Source organism: Lagenorhynchus albirostris, chromosome 20 (assembly GCF_949774975.1).
Source record: "Lagenorhynchus albirostris chromosome 20, mLagAlb1.1, whole genome shotgun sequence".
Taxonomy (NCBI): domain Eukaryota; kingdom Metazoa; phylum Chordata; class Mammalia; order Artiodactyla; family Delphinidae; genus Lagenorhynchus; species Lagenorhynchus albirostris.
Window position 1 is genome coordinate 52113821 of NC_083114.1, and position 20001 is coordinate 52133821.

The 20001-nt window shown below is 54.2% G+C and overlaps 1 protein-coding gene across 1 annotated transcript in view; it reads left to right on the top strand.

The window, feature by feature from the left end:
• MXRA7 (matrix remodeling associated 7) overlaps window positions 1-20001 on the top strand; it is a 29829-nt gene that overhangs the window by 1122 nt on the left and 8706 nt on the right. The window contains exons 2-3 of the mRNA XM_060133715.1: window positions 14887-14944; window positions 19526-19622. Coding sequence (XP_059989698.1) covers window positions 14887-14944; window positions 19526-19622 — 155 coding nt within the window. The remainder of the gene's footprint in view (window positions 1-14886; window positions 14945-19525; window positions 19623-20001) is intronic.

Consider the following 20001-nt stretch of genomic DNA (forward strand, 5'->3'; position numbering starts at 1 on the left):
CCCGATACACTTTTTCCAATGTATCTCTTTAGATTGGAAGCCTAGTTGCCAGGCGCCTTCCCAGGACTTCAGCACCCTTGGTCCTTCCAGGCCACCAGCAAGGGTCCAGAGCCTGATCAGAAGGCCTTGTTCTGACTCCTGAGGTCCCTTTCTTGGAAGGCAGGATGGCCAGGACGGTCAGAACTGTGAGCAAGCTGCTTTGGTGCGTTGTGAGCACGTCTGCAGCGCCCACTCTGAATTTTGCTGGACACAATGGTTTATACTGGAGAGAATCCTTGCAGGGAGGAGGAGGCAGCGAGGCTTGGCGGAGGCATTTCTCTTTGCTGAGTAATTGTTCCAGACCCCCTGTGAGCAGGCGCTTTGCTTGACAAGAGGGTGACTAATTGTGTCATTAGAGTGTATTCTGACCAGGCTGAGGAGAGCTTCTGTATTCATCCCAGGGAGCACCGAGGCCCTGTGGTTCTTGCTGACCTCACCTGTGGTGATGGCAGGTGGGGTTTGGACGTGTGCTGATGTGTTAGGTTTGCTCCCATATTTAGGATTCTCTTGGGAACAGGGGAGGTATAGGGGCTGTTCCCAGGCTGCCACTTGCTCTCAGTCAGCCCTGCTCCTAGAGTTAACACAGTGGCCCCTTTTCACCCAGAGGCAGCTTCTGGACTGAAGTTTAAAATGTTCTGTAGGGAATTCCCTGGCAGTCCAGTGGTTAAGACTCCACGCTCCCACTGCAGGGGGCCCAGGTTCGATCCCTGGTCGGGGAACTAATGCGATCCCGCATGCCACATGTCGCGGCCAAAAATAAATGAATAAATAAAATGTCCTTTAGTGGTGCTCAGTCATCTCGATCCTCTGGGTTACAGCACTTCTGAAAAAACTTTCTACAAGGCCTCTAGGCTCTCGGCAGTATGATATCTATGTAAGGGGTTTAGTGGTTCTTTAAAAAGCAGCCCTGGTTTGCCTCTGGCTGGGAGAAAGCAGGTCCTGTGAGGGCGAGTGGGGGCTTCGAAGGACAAGGCACCTTACGGAGGCTAGTGTGGTGGACACAGCCTCGGAGCTGGTGTGCTGCCAGAGCAGATGACCGTGACAGTTGAGGCTTGTGCGTCCCTCCTTCCTCTCCACGGCCTGTCCTGACGTGATCCACCCAACGGGAGAATTAAGTTTAAGTCCACTTCCTCCTTTGGAGGTCTCGCCCTTCCCTTTTGGGTTCAGGTCTCCAGCCCTCTCTGAGCTAGCAAGCCCACGTCGACTCCAGCTGTGCACAAGGCCCTGGGCCAGGTGCTGGGGGACACAAATATCCACTGTTACCCACTCCCCCACCTTCCCGGTGGTGGCATTACCCCGAAAGGAGCTGCTAGCAACTGTCTGGAAATGGACTTGGGCATTTTCGAGAGCAGGTCCCACTGCTTTCTTCTGATGATCACACTGCCCAATCCTGGAGAGCAGACCGGAAGGCCCACTGGGGAAAAATAACTCAAGTCTGGGTTTGGGAAAGCAGCAGGGACGCCCTCAGCCAGCCTCTCCCTAAGTGAGCAGCAGCAGTGGGAGTGGAGGGGGGGCAGCCCCAGCTGCTGAGAGCGGGAAGGCACAGCCCCAGCCCCGGGAGAGTGGCACTTAACTCACCTCTCCCCTCCCCCCTGCATTTTCCATTCTAATCCAATCGCCTCCCTTCTTGGCGAGGCCTGGGAGGCCTGGGGCAGCTGCTGCCCACCCTCACAAAGCTGATTATTGAGAAGGACCCAGAGCCCGGGGAAGCAGCCTTCCGCTGCGGCCGTGGGCCATGGGGAAGCGGCCCCTCGGCGCAGGAGAACCAAGTCGCATGAAGGGCCTCCGTGGGCTGGGAGGCTGAACTGGGACTGAAGAAATGCGGGCAGAGCAGCCCGGGCAGGGAGGCCGAGCAGAGGGCAGAGTTGTATTGTGAAACCTCTTGTCATTTCTCTCTGAGGGATTAGTGTGGGAGCGGGCAGGGGCGGGGGTGGGCATGCCCCACCCTCACAAAGAATTATGGAGAACAGCGTCAAGAACAGGAGCTGGTCCCTTTTAAGCCCAGGAAACGGTGCTTTTTGGGTGCTGAGGTATAGGTTAGGATTTTAGGATTTGCAGGCCTCTTACCTAATGGAGATGTGGATTCCAGCAAGGCTGTATTGTAGGATACCAAACAGTGGTCATGGGCAAAGGGTCAAGTGTCATTCAATAGTACTAGAGTCAAATCGCTCTGTCTGTGCCAGGACTCAGGCATCCTGGTGCTCGGGCCCTCAGTCTACTCAGAAACGGAGTAGGGACTTCCTATAAGGCAGCTGGCCAATGTCACAGGCAGGGAGACTGTTCGAGATTGAAGGAGACTAAAGAGACAGGAAAGACAAATGAAATGCCTGATCATTGATTGGATTCTGGATTTGGGGTGGGGGGGTGGAGCGGGGGTGTGGGGAGCTATAAAGAATATTTGGGGGACTTCCCAGGTGGTCCAGTGGTTAAGACTTCGCCTTCCAATGCAAGGGGGTGCAGGTTCCATCCCTTGTCGGGGAGCTAAGATCCCACATACCTGGAGGCCAAAACACCAAAACATAAAACAGGAGCAATATTGTAACAAACTTAGTAAGACTTAAAAAAAAAAAGAAGAATATTTTGGAGATAACTGGATCATGTGTCAAATGAATGGTTTATTAGATCAGTTTATTGTATCAACGCTCACTTTCTTGAGTGTGATGCCGGCGTTGTGATCATGTAGGAAAATGTCCTTGTTCTTAGGAAGGTGCATGCTGAAACGTTCAGGGATAAACATGTCATGATTCACATAGTCCCACACACAGATCATGGGTGTGTATGGAGAGAGAGTACAAAGATGGATGGAAAAATGTTAAGGATTGGTGAATCTAGGTGAAAGGGTATATGAGTGTTCATTGTAATATTCTGTCAACTTCTCTGTAGGTTTGGAATTTTCCAACATACAATGTCGGGAAAAAGGAACCCAGTGAGGAATTTCTCAGGAAACGGCTTGGTTTTTCGGGCAGTCTAGGGGTGCTGGTCTGATTGAGCTGCAGAGCCTCCTCTGTCTGTCCTTGCCATGCAGCTGGGCCCTGGTTCACCTTTTCTGAAGTTATCTTGCTGTTAGGTCCATCTTGTCACCAGCCTTGTCACCGCAGGCCTGCCCCCCGGGAGCTGCAGAGCCCCTAGCCCTCCCAGAATGATCAAGAAGCAGGTAAATCCCATCCCCCATCATGTGTCTTGAGCTTCATTTGTTTATTTTTCTTTATTGTATTTTATTTTCATTTTTTTCTTTTTCACGTCCTGACCTTCATGGTGTCAGCATGACTCCACTTTTCTGTTCTCTTAACAGAAGCCAGTTTAGTGGAGGCTAACAGATACCTGGCAGGTGTTCATACCACTTTGAGTCCGCTCGGCCTGCTATAACAAAGTATTGTAAATTGACTGGTTGAAACAACAGACATTTATTTCTCCCAGTTCTGGAGGCTGAGAGTCCAAGATCAAGGTACTGGCGGATTCGGTTCCTGGTGAGAACCCACTTCCCAGCCAGCTGACAGCTGCCTTTTTGCTGTGTCCTCACACAGCACAGAGGACACTCTGGTGTCTTCCTCTTCTTATGAGGGCCCTAACCTCATCATGGGGGCCCCCACTGTCATGACCTCATTAAGCCTAATTGCCTCCCCTAGGTCCCACCTCCAAGTACCATCACATTGGGGGTTCAGCGTATGGGTTCTGGGGGATACAAGCAGTCTGTATCAGATCTAGTGGTTTTCTAGGGGGGTGGGAAACAGAAATAATCCAAATGTCCGTTAATTAGGACGTTAGATTAGTGAGCAAATTGGTAGAAATAAGTAAGGAAAAAAGCCGAACACAAAACAGGAATTATGTCTTCACATCATCACAATGATGTACATCAGCTAAACAAGATGACGCCGAGGGCTGGAGGCAGAGTTCAGCGTTTAGAGCTGCAAGAGGGTATGTTTTGTAAAGTTCTTTAAGCTCGTAATTATTTTTTCATATAAGAAAGAAGTTGGGGCTTTCCTAATAGCTAAATTTCGTTCATCCTTTCAGAGATAGAGTCTTGTTTGCAAATAGAAAATGTAGCTGTCAGAATTTTTCTACTTAGTGGGAAGACGTAAACTCCCAAAGAACGTGTTTAAGAAGAAAGCTGTCTGCCTTCAGAGAGTTAGAAATAAAACGCTGAGCGTGTTCACTTTTAGACAGTTTCTTTTTTGTAGTCTTTTCCTTCCCAGACCATCGGCCCAAACCACAGCGTGGGAGGGGTGAGACCAACTTAGACCCTTGGTGGACGTTCTTTTTGAGAAATGCCAAGTCCCTGGTAGCCAGAGCGTTTCTGGAACAACCTGAGGCAGAGCGCCCTGGGTTTGCCCCTGTTAAGGACAGATAAATGGAAGAGGGGCCAGAAACCCCTCCTCCTGTCGGGCCCTGACGCACAGACAGAGCTGCTGGCTGCCATTCTGATTGCCTGCTGCCTGATAAGAACCAAAGACGGAAGCCTGGGATGCTAATAGCAATCATTCCTTCTCTCTTGCCGGGGAGGTGGGCACATGGGTCACCTTCTCCTGGCCAAGGTGGCTAAAGAACAGCTAATGAGATTAACCAGCCTAAAGGAGACCCAGTGCAAGAATTCCTGGAACTTGCTTATCTGGTATTTTTGCCTCTGAATAGCCTTAGGACTTGGGGAAGTCACCTAACCTTGTAGATTTCCCATCTACAAAATGAAGGGGTTGAACTAAAATGATGTCTGAACATCTGGAACAATCTGGGATTGTCTGCTTTCTAGTCATCAGCCCTTGTTTCACGGCCTGGGTAGAGGGTGTGTGTGCGCGTGCACACACGCGCGTTTTTTTTTGTTTTTTTTCTTTGTGTGTTTGTTTTGGCTGCGCGGGCTTTCTCTGGTTGCGGCGAGCGGGGGCTACTCTTCGTTTCGGTGCACGGGCTTATCATTGTGGTGGCTTCTCTGGTTGCGGAGCACGGGCTCTAGGCTTGTGGGCTTCAGTAGTTGTGGCACGCGGGCTCAGTAGTTGTGGCTCGTGGGCCCTAGAACGCAGGCTCGGTAGTTGTGGCACATGGGCTTAGTTGCTCCGCGGCATGTAGGATCTTCCCGGACCAGGGATAGAACCTGTGTCCCCTGCACTAGCAGGTGGATTCTTAACCACTGTGCCGCCAGGGAGGTCCGTGCTCGTGTTTAATATTTCCAAGTTAGAAATCCTGGCAGACATCGCTAACCCTCTGGGCAGTCTGGTTGAGACAACCCTGGGCTTGGTCTCAGCAAGGGCCTAATTCTGTGACCTTGGTATTAATACTCTTTCTCCCGGCCAGATTCTTCCTTGCTGAAGGCTCAGAGTCTGAGGTCAATCTCAAGACAAGAAAATACCTCTGGCCCAGTGGCCTCCTATGAAGGTCTGTAAACCTACTCCAGGGTCAGACCATTCTTTGTCTTTATTCCTCATGACCTAAAGCTGGTTCCCCTTCCTCGGGTGGAGGCCGAGATCTTAAGGAGATATTAAATGCTGGCCCCCTACATTCTGTATTGCCCTTGGAGTTAGTCATGGTCAAAATTCTTAAGTCCTGGCTTTCCCCAACGCAATGATTTCACTTCTTCTGACCCTCTCAGATCTGATTTGGTCAGTCCCTTAGTTTTCTTCCCTGTCCTTGACCTTCTCTATTAATCCCGAAATGTAGAGACTAGAATTCAACCACTGATTGAGGGTCTGGTAGATGCCTGATTGCTGCTTCAGGGTATTTTTTTTTAAATGAAGCTTTTGATGTCCTCTAAATCCGATTTATAGGAACAGTGCCAAAAACTGTTAATCTGATAGGATTGAATCTGGCAGGCTGCTGTCTGAGCCAGACAGAGTGTGTTTGGGGCTTGGGAACGTGCCCTGATTGGGATCTGAGGTCAGAGTCTGGGATGGTCCCTTTGGTCTGGACGTTTGGACACACCGCCCTACGGGCTGGCTCCTCGTGCCCTGGGGCAGTGTGCAGCTCCTAAACCTCTCCCTCTCCCTCTCCCCAGCCCTGCCCCTTGAGTCAGTGGCTGAGCAGGTCCTCCCTCTCCTTTGCTCTTTGTTGGAGAAGCTCCTGCCCATAATATCAAGTGGAGCATTTACATCAGGGCCTGGACCACCACCGCCATCTCCCAGAACACACTGGCCACGATCGGCCTCCTGGTCTGTGGTTGATGGTGCCCAAATGTATATGCCCAGCCCAGCACCGTCCCAGCTGCCTCCCAGACACCTCCCCTCTGTTGTCTAATGAGCACCGCAGACAGTCATGTCTCGTAAGGGTGCCTCATTTCTGTCCCCCTGGCATGCCCTGCGCCTCCTCCCCAAGCCCAGTGACATTCATCCCACTGAGAGTCTAGCACCACTCCCACAGCTGCTCAGACCAAGAGCCCACGTGTCTTCCTGGTTTCTTCCTTTCCCTCTCCCGCCCCCCCCGTCACTCCCTCAGCCAGTCCTGTCACCCGTGCCTCCAGAAGGCCTCCTGCCTGCTGCCACGTCTGCCCATCTTCCTGGCCGCTGCTCCGGCCCAGGGCTCAGCCGGCTGTTCAGTAACCTCCCCAGCGGCCTCCCTGCCTCCAGTGTGTACCCCACCCAAGCCCCACCCCGCAACCAGCAACCAGCGTGCTGGTGCTGTCCGCTGTCCGTAACATAGAAACCTCATCTCCTGTTCTGCTTACAGCCCCCAGTGGCTTCCATCGCTCACAGAATAAACTCCGGGCTCTTACCAGGGCCCCTGAGGCCCAGCAGGACCCTGGCCCTCTGCCTCTTCTCCCAGCTGCCCCGCCCCCTCCGCCCAGTGCACACACACACACACACACACACACACACACACACACACAGGCCAGGCCTGGCGCTGCCCCTCCCTTGCCTGGCAGACTCTCCCCAGCCTAGATCTTCACAGATTGCTCATCCTCCCCTTTCAAGTCTCTGTGTCCTTGGCCACCTTGGCGGATATAAATTCCCCCCAGTACATCGTCCCATCCGGCTGGCTTCCTTCTCAGCACTCAGTACGGGCTGAGATCATCTTTTATTTTAGCCTGCATTGTCTGCCGCAGTGGAATGTCAGCCCGTGAGAACAGGGTCCTCGCATGCCACGTTCATGGCCACGTCCCCAGCTCCTACAACAGGCCTGGCGGACAAGCGGCTCCCAGAAAGAACTTGCTGAATGAATAAGCTGCAATGACAACAAAAAGGAAAGAAAACTCTGTGGGTTCCTGCCGAAAGGCAGGTGCTGCCTCCTCGTAGGACTGCCCTGGGCAGCAGGGGTCTTATTTCTCTTCACGCCCAGCCTCTAGCCCAGGGCCTTGCGTGTCGCCTGCCTGCAGTGCATCCCTAGAGCTGTGTATTGTGCCCCAGAGAGGCAGACGGCTCTGTAAGGTAGTCATCCCCCCAACGTGAGACGTGTTCAAACAGACTGGATAACCGGCAATTCATCAAAGGTTTTATCAACTGGAGTTTGGTACTGGGTAGAAGCCATATTAGATCAGTGGCTTTCTAACATTTTTTAATGCCCCGGATACCTTTTTCCCTCTTTAATCCTACACGGGAGGAAGCCCAGTGCACAGAGGAAAAGAGGAGCTGCTCTGGGTGAGGGTCTCCGCCCCTCTGCCCTTCCCCCTCCTCCTCGCAGTGGTCCCCGCAGCCCCTCCACTCGGCTCCAGGGCTCTGCCGACCGCGGGTAGAATAATAACATGAGCTCAAGACCGTCCAGGTCAGATCCTGTGATCTCAGAGGACCGCATGCAGACAGAGGAAGGAGAGGGGCTCGGGGGTGAACAGCCGAGGACAGATCCTGTGCCCGAGGCTGTGGTCCCAAGGATGACCCCACGTTCCAGCCCGCCCCCGCACCCCATGGCACGCGTGGTGGGTGGGAGAGGACGGCACTTGCCAGAAAGCCCTTAGAGACTGACCTCCCTGAGTCTGGAAGCGCGAGAGCTTCGAAAGCCAGGGGTTGTTTGGATTGAACGTGGCAACCGTCATGATGGGGCTTTGGCAGGAAGAGCGTCATGAAGTCGGCATTTTAAGCTGTCCTCAGAGCAGATGACTGGAGGAGAGTGGAGTCGAGGACACCGTGCCTATGAAGGCACTGAGTGACTGAGACAGGAGTGGGGAGAATGAGGGGGTGGATCCCAGACGGCTCTCAGAGGCGGGGAGAGTCTAGAAGCCAGAATAGAAAGGAAACAGCAGGAAATTCCCTGGCGGTCCAGTGGTTAGGGCTCCACACTTCACTGCAGGGGGCTCGGGTTCACTCCTTGGTCAGGGACCTAAGATCCCACATGCCGTGTGGCATGGACAAACGAAAGAAAAAAAATCAACATTCCCAAGCCGCGATAAAGCGTCAAGATGCTGTGACGGCAGGGATAAAATGGACACGTGGAGGAGGCCAGCTTGGGACAAGAAGACTTCAGTTTCTCGTCACGGGGCACGTGCCCTGTCCAGCTGCACGCGTGGATTTAGAGAGCTGGCCTGAGCGGCCTCAGCCTGCAGCGAGGGTGGCTGAGTTGTTCTGATGGAGCGGGCAGAGAGAGCGGCCTGGTCATGACCTCTGCTGGCCCATCCTCCCCACCCAGAGCCGGCGCCCCGGGGACTGGCGTCGGCTCTGCTCTCTCTGCTCGCCCCACAGCCGACGTCCCCCTCTGAATGCGGAGGATGAACAGCCTGACTGCCTGATGGAATCCTTCTGGAAGGAGTGCCAACCGTGTCCCGCCCGCTCCCGCTGGAGTGGGAGCCTGGAAGCAGCCCTTGCGCCAGGAAACCCTCTCCGGAGAAGGAGGGGTCAGTGGGCCCGACCCAGGCTGTGGGGCGGCGCATGGGGGATGCGGTGGCCCCAGAGAAATCTGTTATCTCTGTCGTTGCAGCCTACGTGGGGAGGGAGGGACAGGCCGGCCTCCCCCTCTGCCTGCCTGGTGGAGCCGTGGTCCTCCCTATCTAAAACCAGTCCGGACTGACTGGGGGGGCAGGGGCGTTGGTGCAGCCACAGGTGGCTGGTCACAGGGTCCAACAGACCCTATTTGCAGGACTCCAGGGCAGACGCATCTCCTTAGGCAGACGGACAGACAGACAGAGAGCTGTCTCCCTGTCTCTGTCTCCCCCCATCTCTGCTCTACTTCAGCCTGTGTATCGGGCCTGCATCAGCCAGGGCAGCCATAAATGGTGATGTGCTGCCTGTCAGCTATGCATGTGGCCCCTGGGGGCTCTGAGAAGCCTCCTTCCAAGCCCCTGTGGGCCCTGCAGCCCCCTCCCATCCCCTCCGCCACCCATCCCGTCTTGGCCTCTGGGGGACTCCGGTCTTGGGCTCCTGGCCTTGGCGAGGCTGTCAGGAGGCCCTCCCTCCACCTGCCTCCGTTGGTGGAAAAGCTGAATTAGAAAAGTAGCCCAGAACGTGTGAAGTTAGAACGAGTCTCTAACCTGCTGAGACGCTGGTCACTGAGCTGACCGGGGAGGGGTCTCAGTCCCGCACCTGCTCTGGGGACCAGCCAGGATGACACCAGCTGTCAGTCTCAGAGGGTGTCACCAATTCACAGTTTTCATTACATTGATTTACTTTCATTTGCACTTGGGGCTGCCATAACAAAGTACCACAGACTGGATGGCTTCAACAACAGAAATGTATTTTCTCCAGAACCGTGAGGTCGAGGTGTCGGGGGTCTGGTCACTCCTGAGGCCTCTCTCCTCGGTTGCACATGCTGCCTTCTTGCTGGGTCCTCACGTGGTGTTTCCTCTGTGTGCAAGCTTCCCTGCTGTCTCTCCGTGTGTCCACATTTCCTCTTATAAGGACACCAGTCAGATTGGATTAGGACCCACCCTAATAACCTGACTGAACTTACCTCTTTGTAGACCCTCTCTCCAGATACGGTCATAGTCTGGAGTACTGAGGGTTCAGACCTCAACATATGAATTTGGGGAAGGACACAATGCAGCCCTTAAGGCACGGGTACCATGCAGCATTCTCAGGACCAAGGGCATGGACCAGAAATCAACAGTGGCCTCTCGTGAGATCTGCAGTCAGCGCTCTGAGCAGCTGCTGGGTGCATCCTGCCTCCAGGCCTGGTCCTGGCCGAGCTGTGGGGCACAGCTGCCCCACCAGCCACAGGAGAGCAAGCCCCAGAGTGGGACTCAGACCCTGAGAGCCCTGAGGAGTTGCCTTGGGCCTTCAAGACTCATTCGGCAAAGACAGAGCTGAGGGCCCAATTCCTTTAGCCTCTCGGTTCAGGCCCTTACATCTCTCACCTGTGCTTTGAACCTTCCTGCCTCCTGTCTTGCCAGTGCATCCCCACGAACTGCTCCCAAACGCAGCTCTCATCCTGTTTCTCCGCACTTTGAAGCTTCCGGTGGCTCCTCTATATAAGCTCTCTAGTCCGGGCCCTGCATTCCTGGCCTCCCACCCCGCCCTGCAGTCACACCAAACTCCAAGGAGTCACTGGAAAAGCCGGGATGTTCCAGGCCTGACCAGCTCTTCTCAGACCCAGCTCAGGATTCTCGTCCCTTCCAAGGCCTCCCCTGCGCCCCTCAGGCTCAGCTGAGCTCCCCTCCTTAGGGCCCCCCACCATCGTGTTGCTTGAATGCATAAGGTACGTACCTGCCAAAGCAGAACTTAAAGATGGGATGTGTTACGAGCAGGTACGCAGGTAAAATCCTTTATCTTTTGGCTGCACTCTGCAGCCTGCGGGATCTTAGTTCCCCGACCAGGGATGGAACCTGGGCCCCAGCAGTGAGAGCGCCAAGCCCTAACCACTGGAATGCCAGGGAATTTCCGGTAAAGTCCTTACTGACTGCTCTTCCAGACAAAGGCTTCGACAGAGCATTTTGCACACGGTCGGTCTCCCTTTATTCTTCTCCTTTGCTGTCGTGCACGCAGCTCACCATCTTGAAGCAAAGAGCACTGGACTGAGGCCAAAGAGTCCCAGCCTCCAGAAGGGCTTCCATCCTGGTCTCAGTCGCTCTTACGCATTTTTTATAAAATAAGGGCAAAATGCAATGAAGAGTGATTTTTTAACTTTTTCTTTTTTTAAATAATGGAAGGCTTCCCATTATTATGATGTTGTCTAGAAGACCAGTAAGTAACCCAGGTAAATGTGAGGCCTTGGGCACCACCCTGGAGCAGGCCCCCCTACCCACCCCCACTGCTGTGCAGCTGGTATTTGACAGAGGCAAGAGCCTCCTGGCAGAGCATGAGATGTTCTGGGCTTGTGGAGTGGGATGTGAGTGGACGGTGGCTGTGGTCAGGACTCTGGCTGTCGGTGACAGAAACTGGGTTCAGGGGAGCTTTCGCAGAACCAGGATTTGAGTTGCTCACATACTGGGGAGGCAGGGGTGGAACAGCCAGGGACTCCCGACCCCGGCGACCCTGGGCAGCTCCCAAGCTCCCAGTTCTGGAACGAGAGGTCCCTTGTGCCCAAGCAGAAGTTGGGCCCAGGGTCACATCCGCCTGCCCTGCCCATCGTGGTGTGTGGGGGGGGTCTGACTGCCCGACTGGCAGTTCCCACCAGGACCACAGGCTTCAAAGGGCATCTTCTGAAAGAAGGGGGTTTCTGTGCAGACAGAAAACAGTAAATGGCCGATTCAGCAATGTTTTCCAAACTTCATTAAGTCTCAAATAAGAAATGTATTTATTTGAATTGCATCCCTGTCTATAAAGTCACAGAAGTTTTATAAAACGGTATCTACATCAACCACACACACACCACTATTTATCTTTAATTTCATATTGGGATACAGGGTCGCCCCCGAAGTCTTAGTGTAGTTTTAAGTCTTAATAACTGAAGAAGTGTAAATGCTACAAACCTACAAAATACATCAGTTGAGTATTTACTTATTTAAATTCCTTTTATACTTAGTTTCCTGACATTTGAATGCTGTGTTTTTCATTTTAAGTCTTTGTGAGTGCTGGAATCTGGACGGACAAGCAGCTAGAGTCCTCTCCTGTGGGCACCTCAGATACCTGGTCGACCTCCCTTGAGGTCATGTCCAGACTGTCACGTGTGCCTCCAATCCTCATAAGATCACAAGGCTGGACTCACAAAGGCAATCCCTTTAGTCACGGACCATCCGCCCATGAACGGTTTTCCAAAGTCTGAAAATCAGCTAGAGCCCCTAGCCGGGGGTATTATATGAATCTGGATAAGAAACGTCAACATATTTAAAATGTAGATAACTAACCTTTCAAATGACATTTTTTGGTATGTTGGGAGCATTTATGCTTCTGAAGTTATTAAATCTTAAAATCACACTAAGACGTTGGCTGCACAACTTTTAAATACTAGTAGCAACCTCTAAATTGCTTTCGTGACTCACCAATGGGTCATAACCAGTTTTAAAAGTACCACACTTCAAAAGTCAAGTGCAAAATCCAAATGTAGACCAGCCTCTCCCCAGGGGGGTGCTGGCAGGTCAACTGACGCCGTGTCTCTTTGGGATAAAGAGGTCTGCCTTGGTCCTTGAATTTACCATCCTGGGTGGCAATTACCTGGGTCTATGTCTTTCCTGCCGGACTGTGAGCTCCTTCACGAAGGGGCTGTGCTTACTTTTTTGTTGTTTTTCCTTTAGCCTTTGCGTCCCTCGACATAGTAGGAGAACTGGCCTACTCTCTAGTCTTGACCTTGGGCTTATTTCTGGGCTCCAGCCCTGATTAGATTAATCTGTTTTTCTTTCTGTGTTTTTTCTCTTTCTTTTTTTAAAGAAAAATATACATAGTAGCCCTAAGCTCACTGTTCAGAGATCCCTGTGTAGCATTTTAAAAATGCAATTCATGCCTATTATTAGAAAATCCAAATTATACTGAAATGTGTAAGATGGAGAGGAAAGGCCGCCCCCAACCAGCTCCTCTCCCCAAAGGCGGTCGCTGTTATCGGTGTCTTGAGTGTCCTTCTAGAAAACGTTTTCTCCGCATTTATGAGCGTGTATGTGCACTTCTGTTTCGACGTGCACACCAAGAATGTTGCACTCTCCACCCTGTGCTGCTTCTTGCTTCTCCCTTTGGTCATGTATCTCAATGCGCTTTTCACATCGGTACGTAGGGTCGCCTCCCTTTTAAATTTTTTTTTTTTTTAATTTTTAAAATTTTTATTCTTCTGGCTGTGCCGTGCGGCATGTGGGATCTTAGTTCCCTGACCGGGGATCGAACCCGTGCCCCCTGCAGTGGAAGCGTGGAGTCCTAACCACTGGACCACCAGGGAAGTCCCCAGTCGCCTCCTTTTTAAGGCAGTGTTGCACAGTGTATGCGTGCACTGTAATATATTTAAGGTGTTAATATTTTGGTGAACATACCGGCCAAACTGTTTAACCATCATATACTTAACTATACTGTATTTAACTCCATGGATGAACATTTAGTTTTTCCCAGTTTTGTCTTGTTCTCCCCTGCACCCAGAGTCCTCGTATAAAAACCCAGATAGATGGTTTTCCAGCCCAGAGCAGATCCCTAGAACTGGGTTTGCTGAGTCAAAGGGGTGTCTCTGTTGTCCCCCAAAGAGGCCTGCCTTCCCCTGCAGCCACAAAGACGCTCTGCTGGGCGAAATCCCGGAGGCGTCTGGACACCCGAGCCCCAGGTGCTGGCCAGCGCTCAGGGCAGCGTGCCTCGCATCAGATGGCGCCAAGCCTGATGCAAACTGCTAAGTGGAGAAGCGCCAGCTCCTGCCTCCGGCCCTGCTCCGCCCGGCCGCGTCTTGTGGGGTCCAGCGAGAGAGAAAGTCACGAGAGGCCCTTTGGGTTTTTGCCACTTACGACTGGCTCTTGGGCTTTGTGCAAACTTTGCCTCCCAGCTGAGCTCTCTCTGCTTTGTTGGGGCGCCTGCCTGCCCGGCTTGCTGAGGCTGCAAACCGCTGGACCCCCGGGCCGGGAGCCTGAAGGCCTGGGTTTGGATTAGTCCACCGGCCCCCGTGGGGCAGCTCATTCACGTCCGGGCTCGCCTCTCCTAAACCTGCCGGCTCTGCCTTGTCTGCCGCTGGGCTTCCTCGGGCCGCAGGTCCCCTGGCCCTTCAGTCCCTCAGAGCCCCGGCACCCGCACCTCCCTGTCATCCTCCAACATTCCTGCAAGTTGAAGTCACTCCTGCCTTACACAAGGCCATCCCGGGACATTCCTTCCAGCCTTCTGTTTATTTTGTCCGTGTGCGTGGGAGAGAACCAGGCTGAGGGAGGTGGAGCTCCCATTTTGGGAAAATGGAGCCTGAAATGGTCAGGGATGGAAACAATGTTAAAAGAAGCAGAGATGGAGCCTGTGACCACAAACGCAGCTTCTCTGTGACACCCAGCCCAGCCCGGACCCCAGAGCACCCGCCAGCTTTCCTCTCGTGCCTTTTGTTCTACTCACTATAGCCAGGAGTGGGAGTCACCCAGTCCACTTACCGAAGTGGCACCCACCACTTGACCAGCACCCACCTGGAAAAGGCAAAGGGACCGAGGTGCAAAGGTCAAAAATTCAGGCACTGACGTCCCTGTTTCCTTTTTGGCTTGTGTGTTTTGTCCGCACCGCATGGCTTGCGGGATCTTAGTTCCCTGACCAGGGCTTGAATCTGAGCCCACGGCAGTGAAAGCGCCGAGTCCTAACCACTGGACCACCAGGGAGTTCCCGCTGATGTCCCTGTTTCCACCTGCTGTTGACCGTGGCCCCCACTCAGGACCTCCTGGCCACGCTCAAAGGACAGCGCGGGTGCTGTGAGTGGTCAGGCTGGCCCTGGGCAGTCCCTTCCTCTCCCCGCGACGTCCTGTCCACCAATGCCCCCTCTCCCCGAGGCGGTCACCCGCTTCCGGTCCCCAAGCACATCTATCCTAAGAGCAGACCCAGGGGTCAGGTTGCTTTGACCAAGGGGTCAAACCCTGAATGACAGTATCAAACATGTAAATCAGGTGCGCAAGCACTGAGCCCTCCCCTTGTCTTGCAGGAAAAGGAGCTGGATGGCGTGGAGGGCCCATCCCTGGCAGGGCCTGAGGAAGACGACGGTGAGTGGGACCCGCGCACCGCTGCCCGCTGAGGCCGCCCGGATCGTGTCTGGCTGTGGAGGCTAGGCTGTGCCACAGCCCTTTGGATTCCCCAGCTGAGGATTTGAGTGGCAGGGGGAGGGGAGAGGATGGAGGGGGAGAGGATAGAGGAGAGGGGCTGCGAAGCCGTGTCTGCCGCAACCCAGAGGACACAGGCTGGAGCCCACTCCTCTCTGACCCCCTGCCTTCCTGCACCCATCTCCCTGACCACCTATGTGGCAGGCAGGATCTTAGTTCCCTGACCAGGGATCTAACCTGAATCAGTGCCCCCTGCAGTGGAAGCCTGGAGTCTTAACCACTGGACCACCAGGGAAGTCCCTGCTTTGCTCTTTTGGCCTTTACTTTTCCATTTATACAATGTGAGTTGTCTCCAAATACAGGTGGCCCGTCACTGACCTTCTGTTTCCTGCAGTGCCTCTTAACTCCTTTCTCATCCCCTATTTGTACATTTCACATTTCTCTCCAAATATCTCAGACCTATTTTATGGCGACTAAAGCCACTTACTGGGCCGCCTCCCGGGGTTCTGCAGGTTAAAGTCCCCCGGAGAGGAAACGCCTGATTCCGAAGCAGCTCCAGCTGACCAGCGTGGCCATCAGGTTCCAGGCAGCTAGGGGAAGAGAGAGGGAGTGACCGGGAGCATTGAGCAATTTTGACTTGACCGGGTAGAAGACAGTGTGTTTGCTGTGGCCACCCACGGGGACCAGTGTCCCAGACAGACAGACAGAACCAGACACAGTGTGGGGCTTCTGCTGGTTCTGTCATGTTTTATTTCTTTAAAGAAAAAAAAAAAAAAAAGCTGAAGCAAAAATAGCAAAATGTCAACATTTGTCGAATCTGTATGGCAAGTACACGGAGGACTTATTACTTGCTGTACTTTTGTGTACGTTCGAAATATTTCATGTTTTTTTAAAAAGGGAGTCTGTTGCTGTGATTTTAAGCCAACAGCTGGCAGGAGCCCTGGAAAGAGAAGGTTGCAGGAATGCAGTAACCAAGGCTGGTGTGGGCCAGGCAGGCAGGGCTGGGCTGGGGGGATGGGGGGTGGGGAAGCTTCCCCTGAGGCCCAGCAGGGATGGGCCTTCAGTTTCTATCAATAGAGCCTTAGAGGAAGAGGGAGGGGCAGGAGGCTGCAGGGGGGCGGGGGGGGGGGGGTTGGGTGGGGTGGACATCAACCCCTTGCCAGGGGCTCTCCCTCCAGCTGTTGACTCCCCAGATCCTCTGCAGGAACCGTGGGCCTGGGGTCTGTCCCTGCCACGTTACTGGATCCCAGTAGTGATTTGGGGACACAGGAGGCAAGCGCCAAGGCTGCCGGAGGCCCCTGGGCCAGCACAAGGGGAGGCTCAGCAGACCCCTCTTCTGAAACCCTGTCAGACCCCATAGATGTGCAGCCCCACACCCAGCCGTGGGCAGTGTCTCCGGGCCCTCCGTCCTTATCTGACTGCTGCTCCTGGACCTTGCCCATCCACCAGCCGCCTCCTCCCAGCCTTGACAAGGCGGAGGCAGGAGAGATTTAGGGCCCCAGCTGTGAGCAGAAAACGTGAGAGGCCCCCAGCCCCTCTGCAGTGAGCCGCTCAGTGTCTGCTAAGGTGCCTTCCCTAAGCGGCTGGGTGGACTCAGAAGGCTGCACGAGGAAGTCCCCCCTCCCAGGGGGCTCCCACGCTGAACCCTCCTGGTCTAGCAAAATTGGACGCTGCCGTGGATCCCTCGTCGCACCATACGTGATTAAGTGAAAGCCTTTTCAAGTGGTTCGTTCCCTCTGGCTCGAAGCAGCATAGTCAGAGCGGCCCCACAGATTGAAACCTTGAGTAGTACCCAGCTGGCAGCATGTTTTATGTCTTATTTTTCTAAAACGTAGCAACACAATGACCTTGAAGTCGAAGTTAATCCGTCTTCTTTGTCCGTTGCCTCTTTCTGAGGTCCAGAAGCCAGCATGGTTGTGAGCTCACTCTGAGACTAGCTCCGTGTGATTCTGCCCCATGGCAGGTTCTTCCCTGACAACCAAACACCCAGGCCCCTCAAACGGCGGCCCCAAATTACTCAGCAGAGTTCCCAGATGCCCGGACACCGCAGCCCAAGCCCTTAGCCTTTAGAAGCTCCTGATGCTGCGGGCCCTTTGCTCAGCAGCCTGAGCTGAGCTCAGCCTGGAGGGAAGAGAAGCTGATGGGAGCGGGGTCTCCGGGGCTGGGGGGTCGGGGGGAGTGATCTGTCTGCGCTGAGCCCCAGCTCGCCAGGAGGAAGAGCCAAGGCCTGCCCTGGCAGCCTGGCTTCTCACCCCGTGTCCTCCTGTCCCCTTGCTTCCTGCCCCCCCCCAAGTGGCTTCCTTGCTTTGCTGGCTCTGTCTCCCCAGACCTGCAGCATCACCTGTAAAGCCCCTCCTGACACCCCCGCCCCCTGCTTAAACTTCCAAGCAGCCCCCTCCCTGTCTCTCTCTCCCCTCCTGCTGTCCTTTTCTGAAGAGCTCTCAGGACCTACTGCAAACTCTGTATTTTATTTTATTTTACTTACTTATCTATTTTATAAGATTTTTTAACATGGACCTTTTTTAAGTCTTTTTTGGGGCCACGAGGCATGTGGGATCTCAGCTCCCTGACCAGGGATCACACCTGCACCCCCTGCAATGGAAAGCGAAGTCTTAACTACTGGACCCCGAGGGAAGTCCCAAACTCTGTATTTTAATTACTCATCTTTGCTTGCTGTATGTTTTCTTCTCTGCTAAGTCCCCAGCACCGAGCAGAGTGCTCGCTAAGTATTTGCTGAATGAATGAAGAGCGAATTAATCCTGGTACAAACACGGTAACTGCTTCCTAAGGCAAGGGCTCAGCCCTGGCGGCCAGATTCTCCTGCAAAGTCAGGCTGTGGTGAGAGCAAACACCACCCCAGCTACAATGCCTGGGTTCTGAATTTGCATCCAGAACCTTCTTTTAGCCCAGAGAGAACTCGAATCTCAGAGGCTGCAGCCTTTTCCTCCCTGGAGCCCACATCAGCCTGTCTGATCACTCGGGACAGCTGCCAGCTGGAGGAGGTCCGGGTGGCCCCAGGGCAGGATGTGGAGGTGTTTGAGATCCCTGACACTGGAGTGACATAGAACAGAAGTGAAAAAGAATACATCCATGTGGGAGGGTGATTTGCTTGTCTATAGAACAGAAGTGAAAAAGAATACATCCACGTGGGAGGGTGATTTGCTGGTCTTGCATTTCCCATACTCAATTCTTTATACATTAACTGAAATTGGATAAGACAGGCACTGAGCCTCTATCCCCGAGGCTGACCGGAGGCCGTCTACCCTCCACCTGCTGGGCTGAAGGACCACATAAGGGCATTGCTTCCTAAGGGAACTCTCTTCACCTGGACACTCAGCCACGGGAATGCTCTAGAGCTCTTTCCTTTTCTGCCCTTGCAGCCTTCACCTGTACCTGCTGCCTCCTCTGGCCTAGCTTCCCTACATCACACGTCCCTGTTTTCCTCTGTCCACACCCCCTGGTGTGCCTTCTTCAGACCTCTAGAGCTGCCCTTTCATTTGTTCCAAGGCAGCTACGGGGTCTGCTCTGGGACTGGCAAACCCGTTCAGCAATAAGTACTGGGGTTTTTTGGTTTGGTTTTTTCGGTTTTTTGGTTTTTGACCACGCCACGTGGCTTGCAGGATCTTAGTTCCCCAAGCAGGGATTGAACCCCGCCCTCGGCAGTGAAAGCGCGGAGTCCTAACCACTGGACCGCCAGGCACTTCCCTAAGTGCTGGTTTTAATGACCGATTTGAACACCGTGAGAACAGGCCACATCATTCCCAGGTCCCATTGTGGGCTGGATGCGTCGTTTCCGATTTTTAATAACTGGTTGCGGGGAGGGGCATAGAGAGAAGGGGCCTGCCGACATGATGCCCCTGGACGGCAGGGCGGGCACCCCCAAGCCCGGGAGACCCGAGGACTTTGGCAGGAGGGTCGGGAGTCCCTTCGGCCTTCTGGACCTGGGACCCGAGGAGAGGCAGGGAACCCAGCGCCTTAGCACAGGCTGCTTCCCAGAGATAAGGGCCCTCCGACTGTGTAATTAGCACAGCAGTCATGGGGAAGGGCGGGGGGTCAGGCTGAGGGGGAGAAAAGCCTTGCGGGCGGCGGCTGGGCCAGAGCGCTTGCTGGAGAGGGGCCCACAGGCAGCTCTGTGGACGGCTCAACCTGGTCTTGGAAGGGAACCGGCCTTTGGTGGATGGAACTGAATAGCATGGGTGGGGGTGGGGCGGCGATGCTCGCTTCACTCCAGCTGCCTCATCCCCGGTTCAAGTTCCCAAAAGAGTTCCTAAGCGGAAGTGGTGTGGGGGGAGGACCTGCCAGGCCCAGGGGAGGGTGAGCCGATGTTGTGGGCGTCCAGCGCTCTCTGAGGCTTAGGTGAGCTGGCCCGGGGTGGGCGTGGGGCCCATCTGCCCTATTTGAAGCGGGGGCGCCCTCTCCGGCCCAGGTGGTTCTCTGGAAACCCTTCTTTGGAAGGGAAAGGGGCCTGAAGTTGCAGGCGGGCCCAGCACCCTAACTGGCTCTTACTGTGTGTCCTCTCTACAGGGGGAGAGGCCTTCTCCTTCAAATACAGCCCCGGGAAGCTGAGGGGAAACCAGTACAGGAAGATGATGACCAAGGAGGAACTGGAGGAGGAACAGAGGTAGGCCGCCCACCTTCTTCGGGGTCGCTCAGCTTTCTCCGGTACCGGTACCGCCGTGAGCCCCCTTCGTCGCAGGCGGGAGAGGAGGAGGGCCTCCTGTAAGCTTCGCCAGCCCCGCACTCTTCTATTTCCGTTTTAGGGGTTTCTCCCCCCTGTCCTGGCAATAGTCGGCCAGGCTCGATTTCCCCCGACAGTCCCCTTGGGGCCCTCGGGAGGAGCGTGTGACGGTGATGGGGGGGAGGGGGGCCGAGCCCCTTCTTGCACCCCACCCCTCTCCAGCCAAAAGGGAAAAAGCAGATGCCTGGGAAGAGCCTGGAGCAGATCCGCCTGTTCACTTACATGGAGGGTTCATGACAAAACCAATCCATCACTGCAGGAC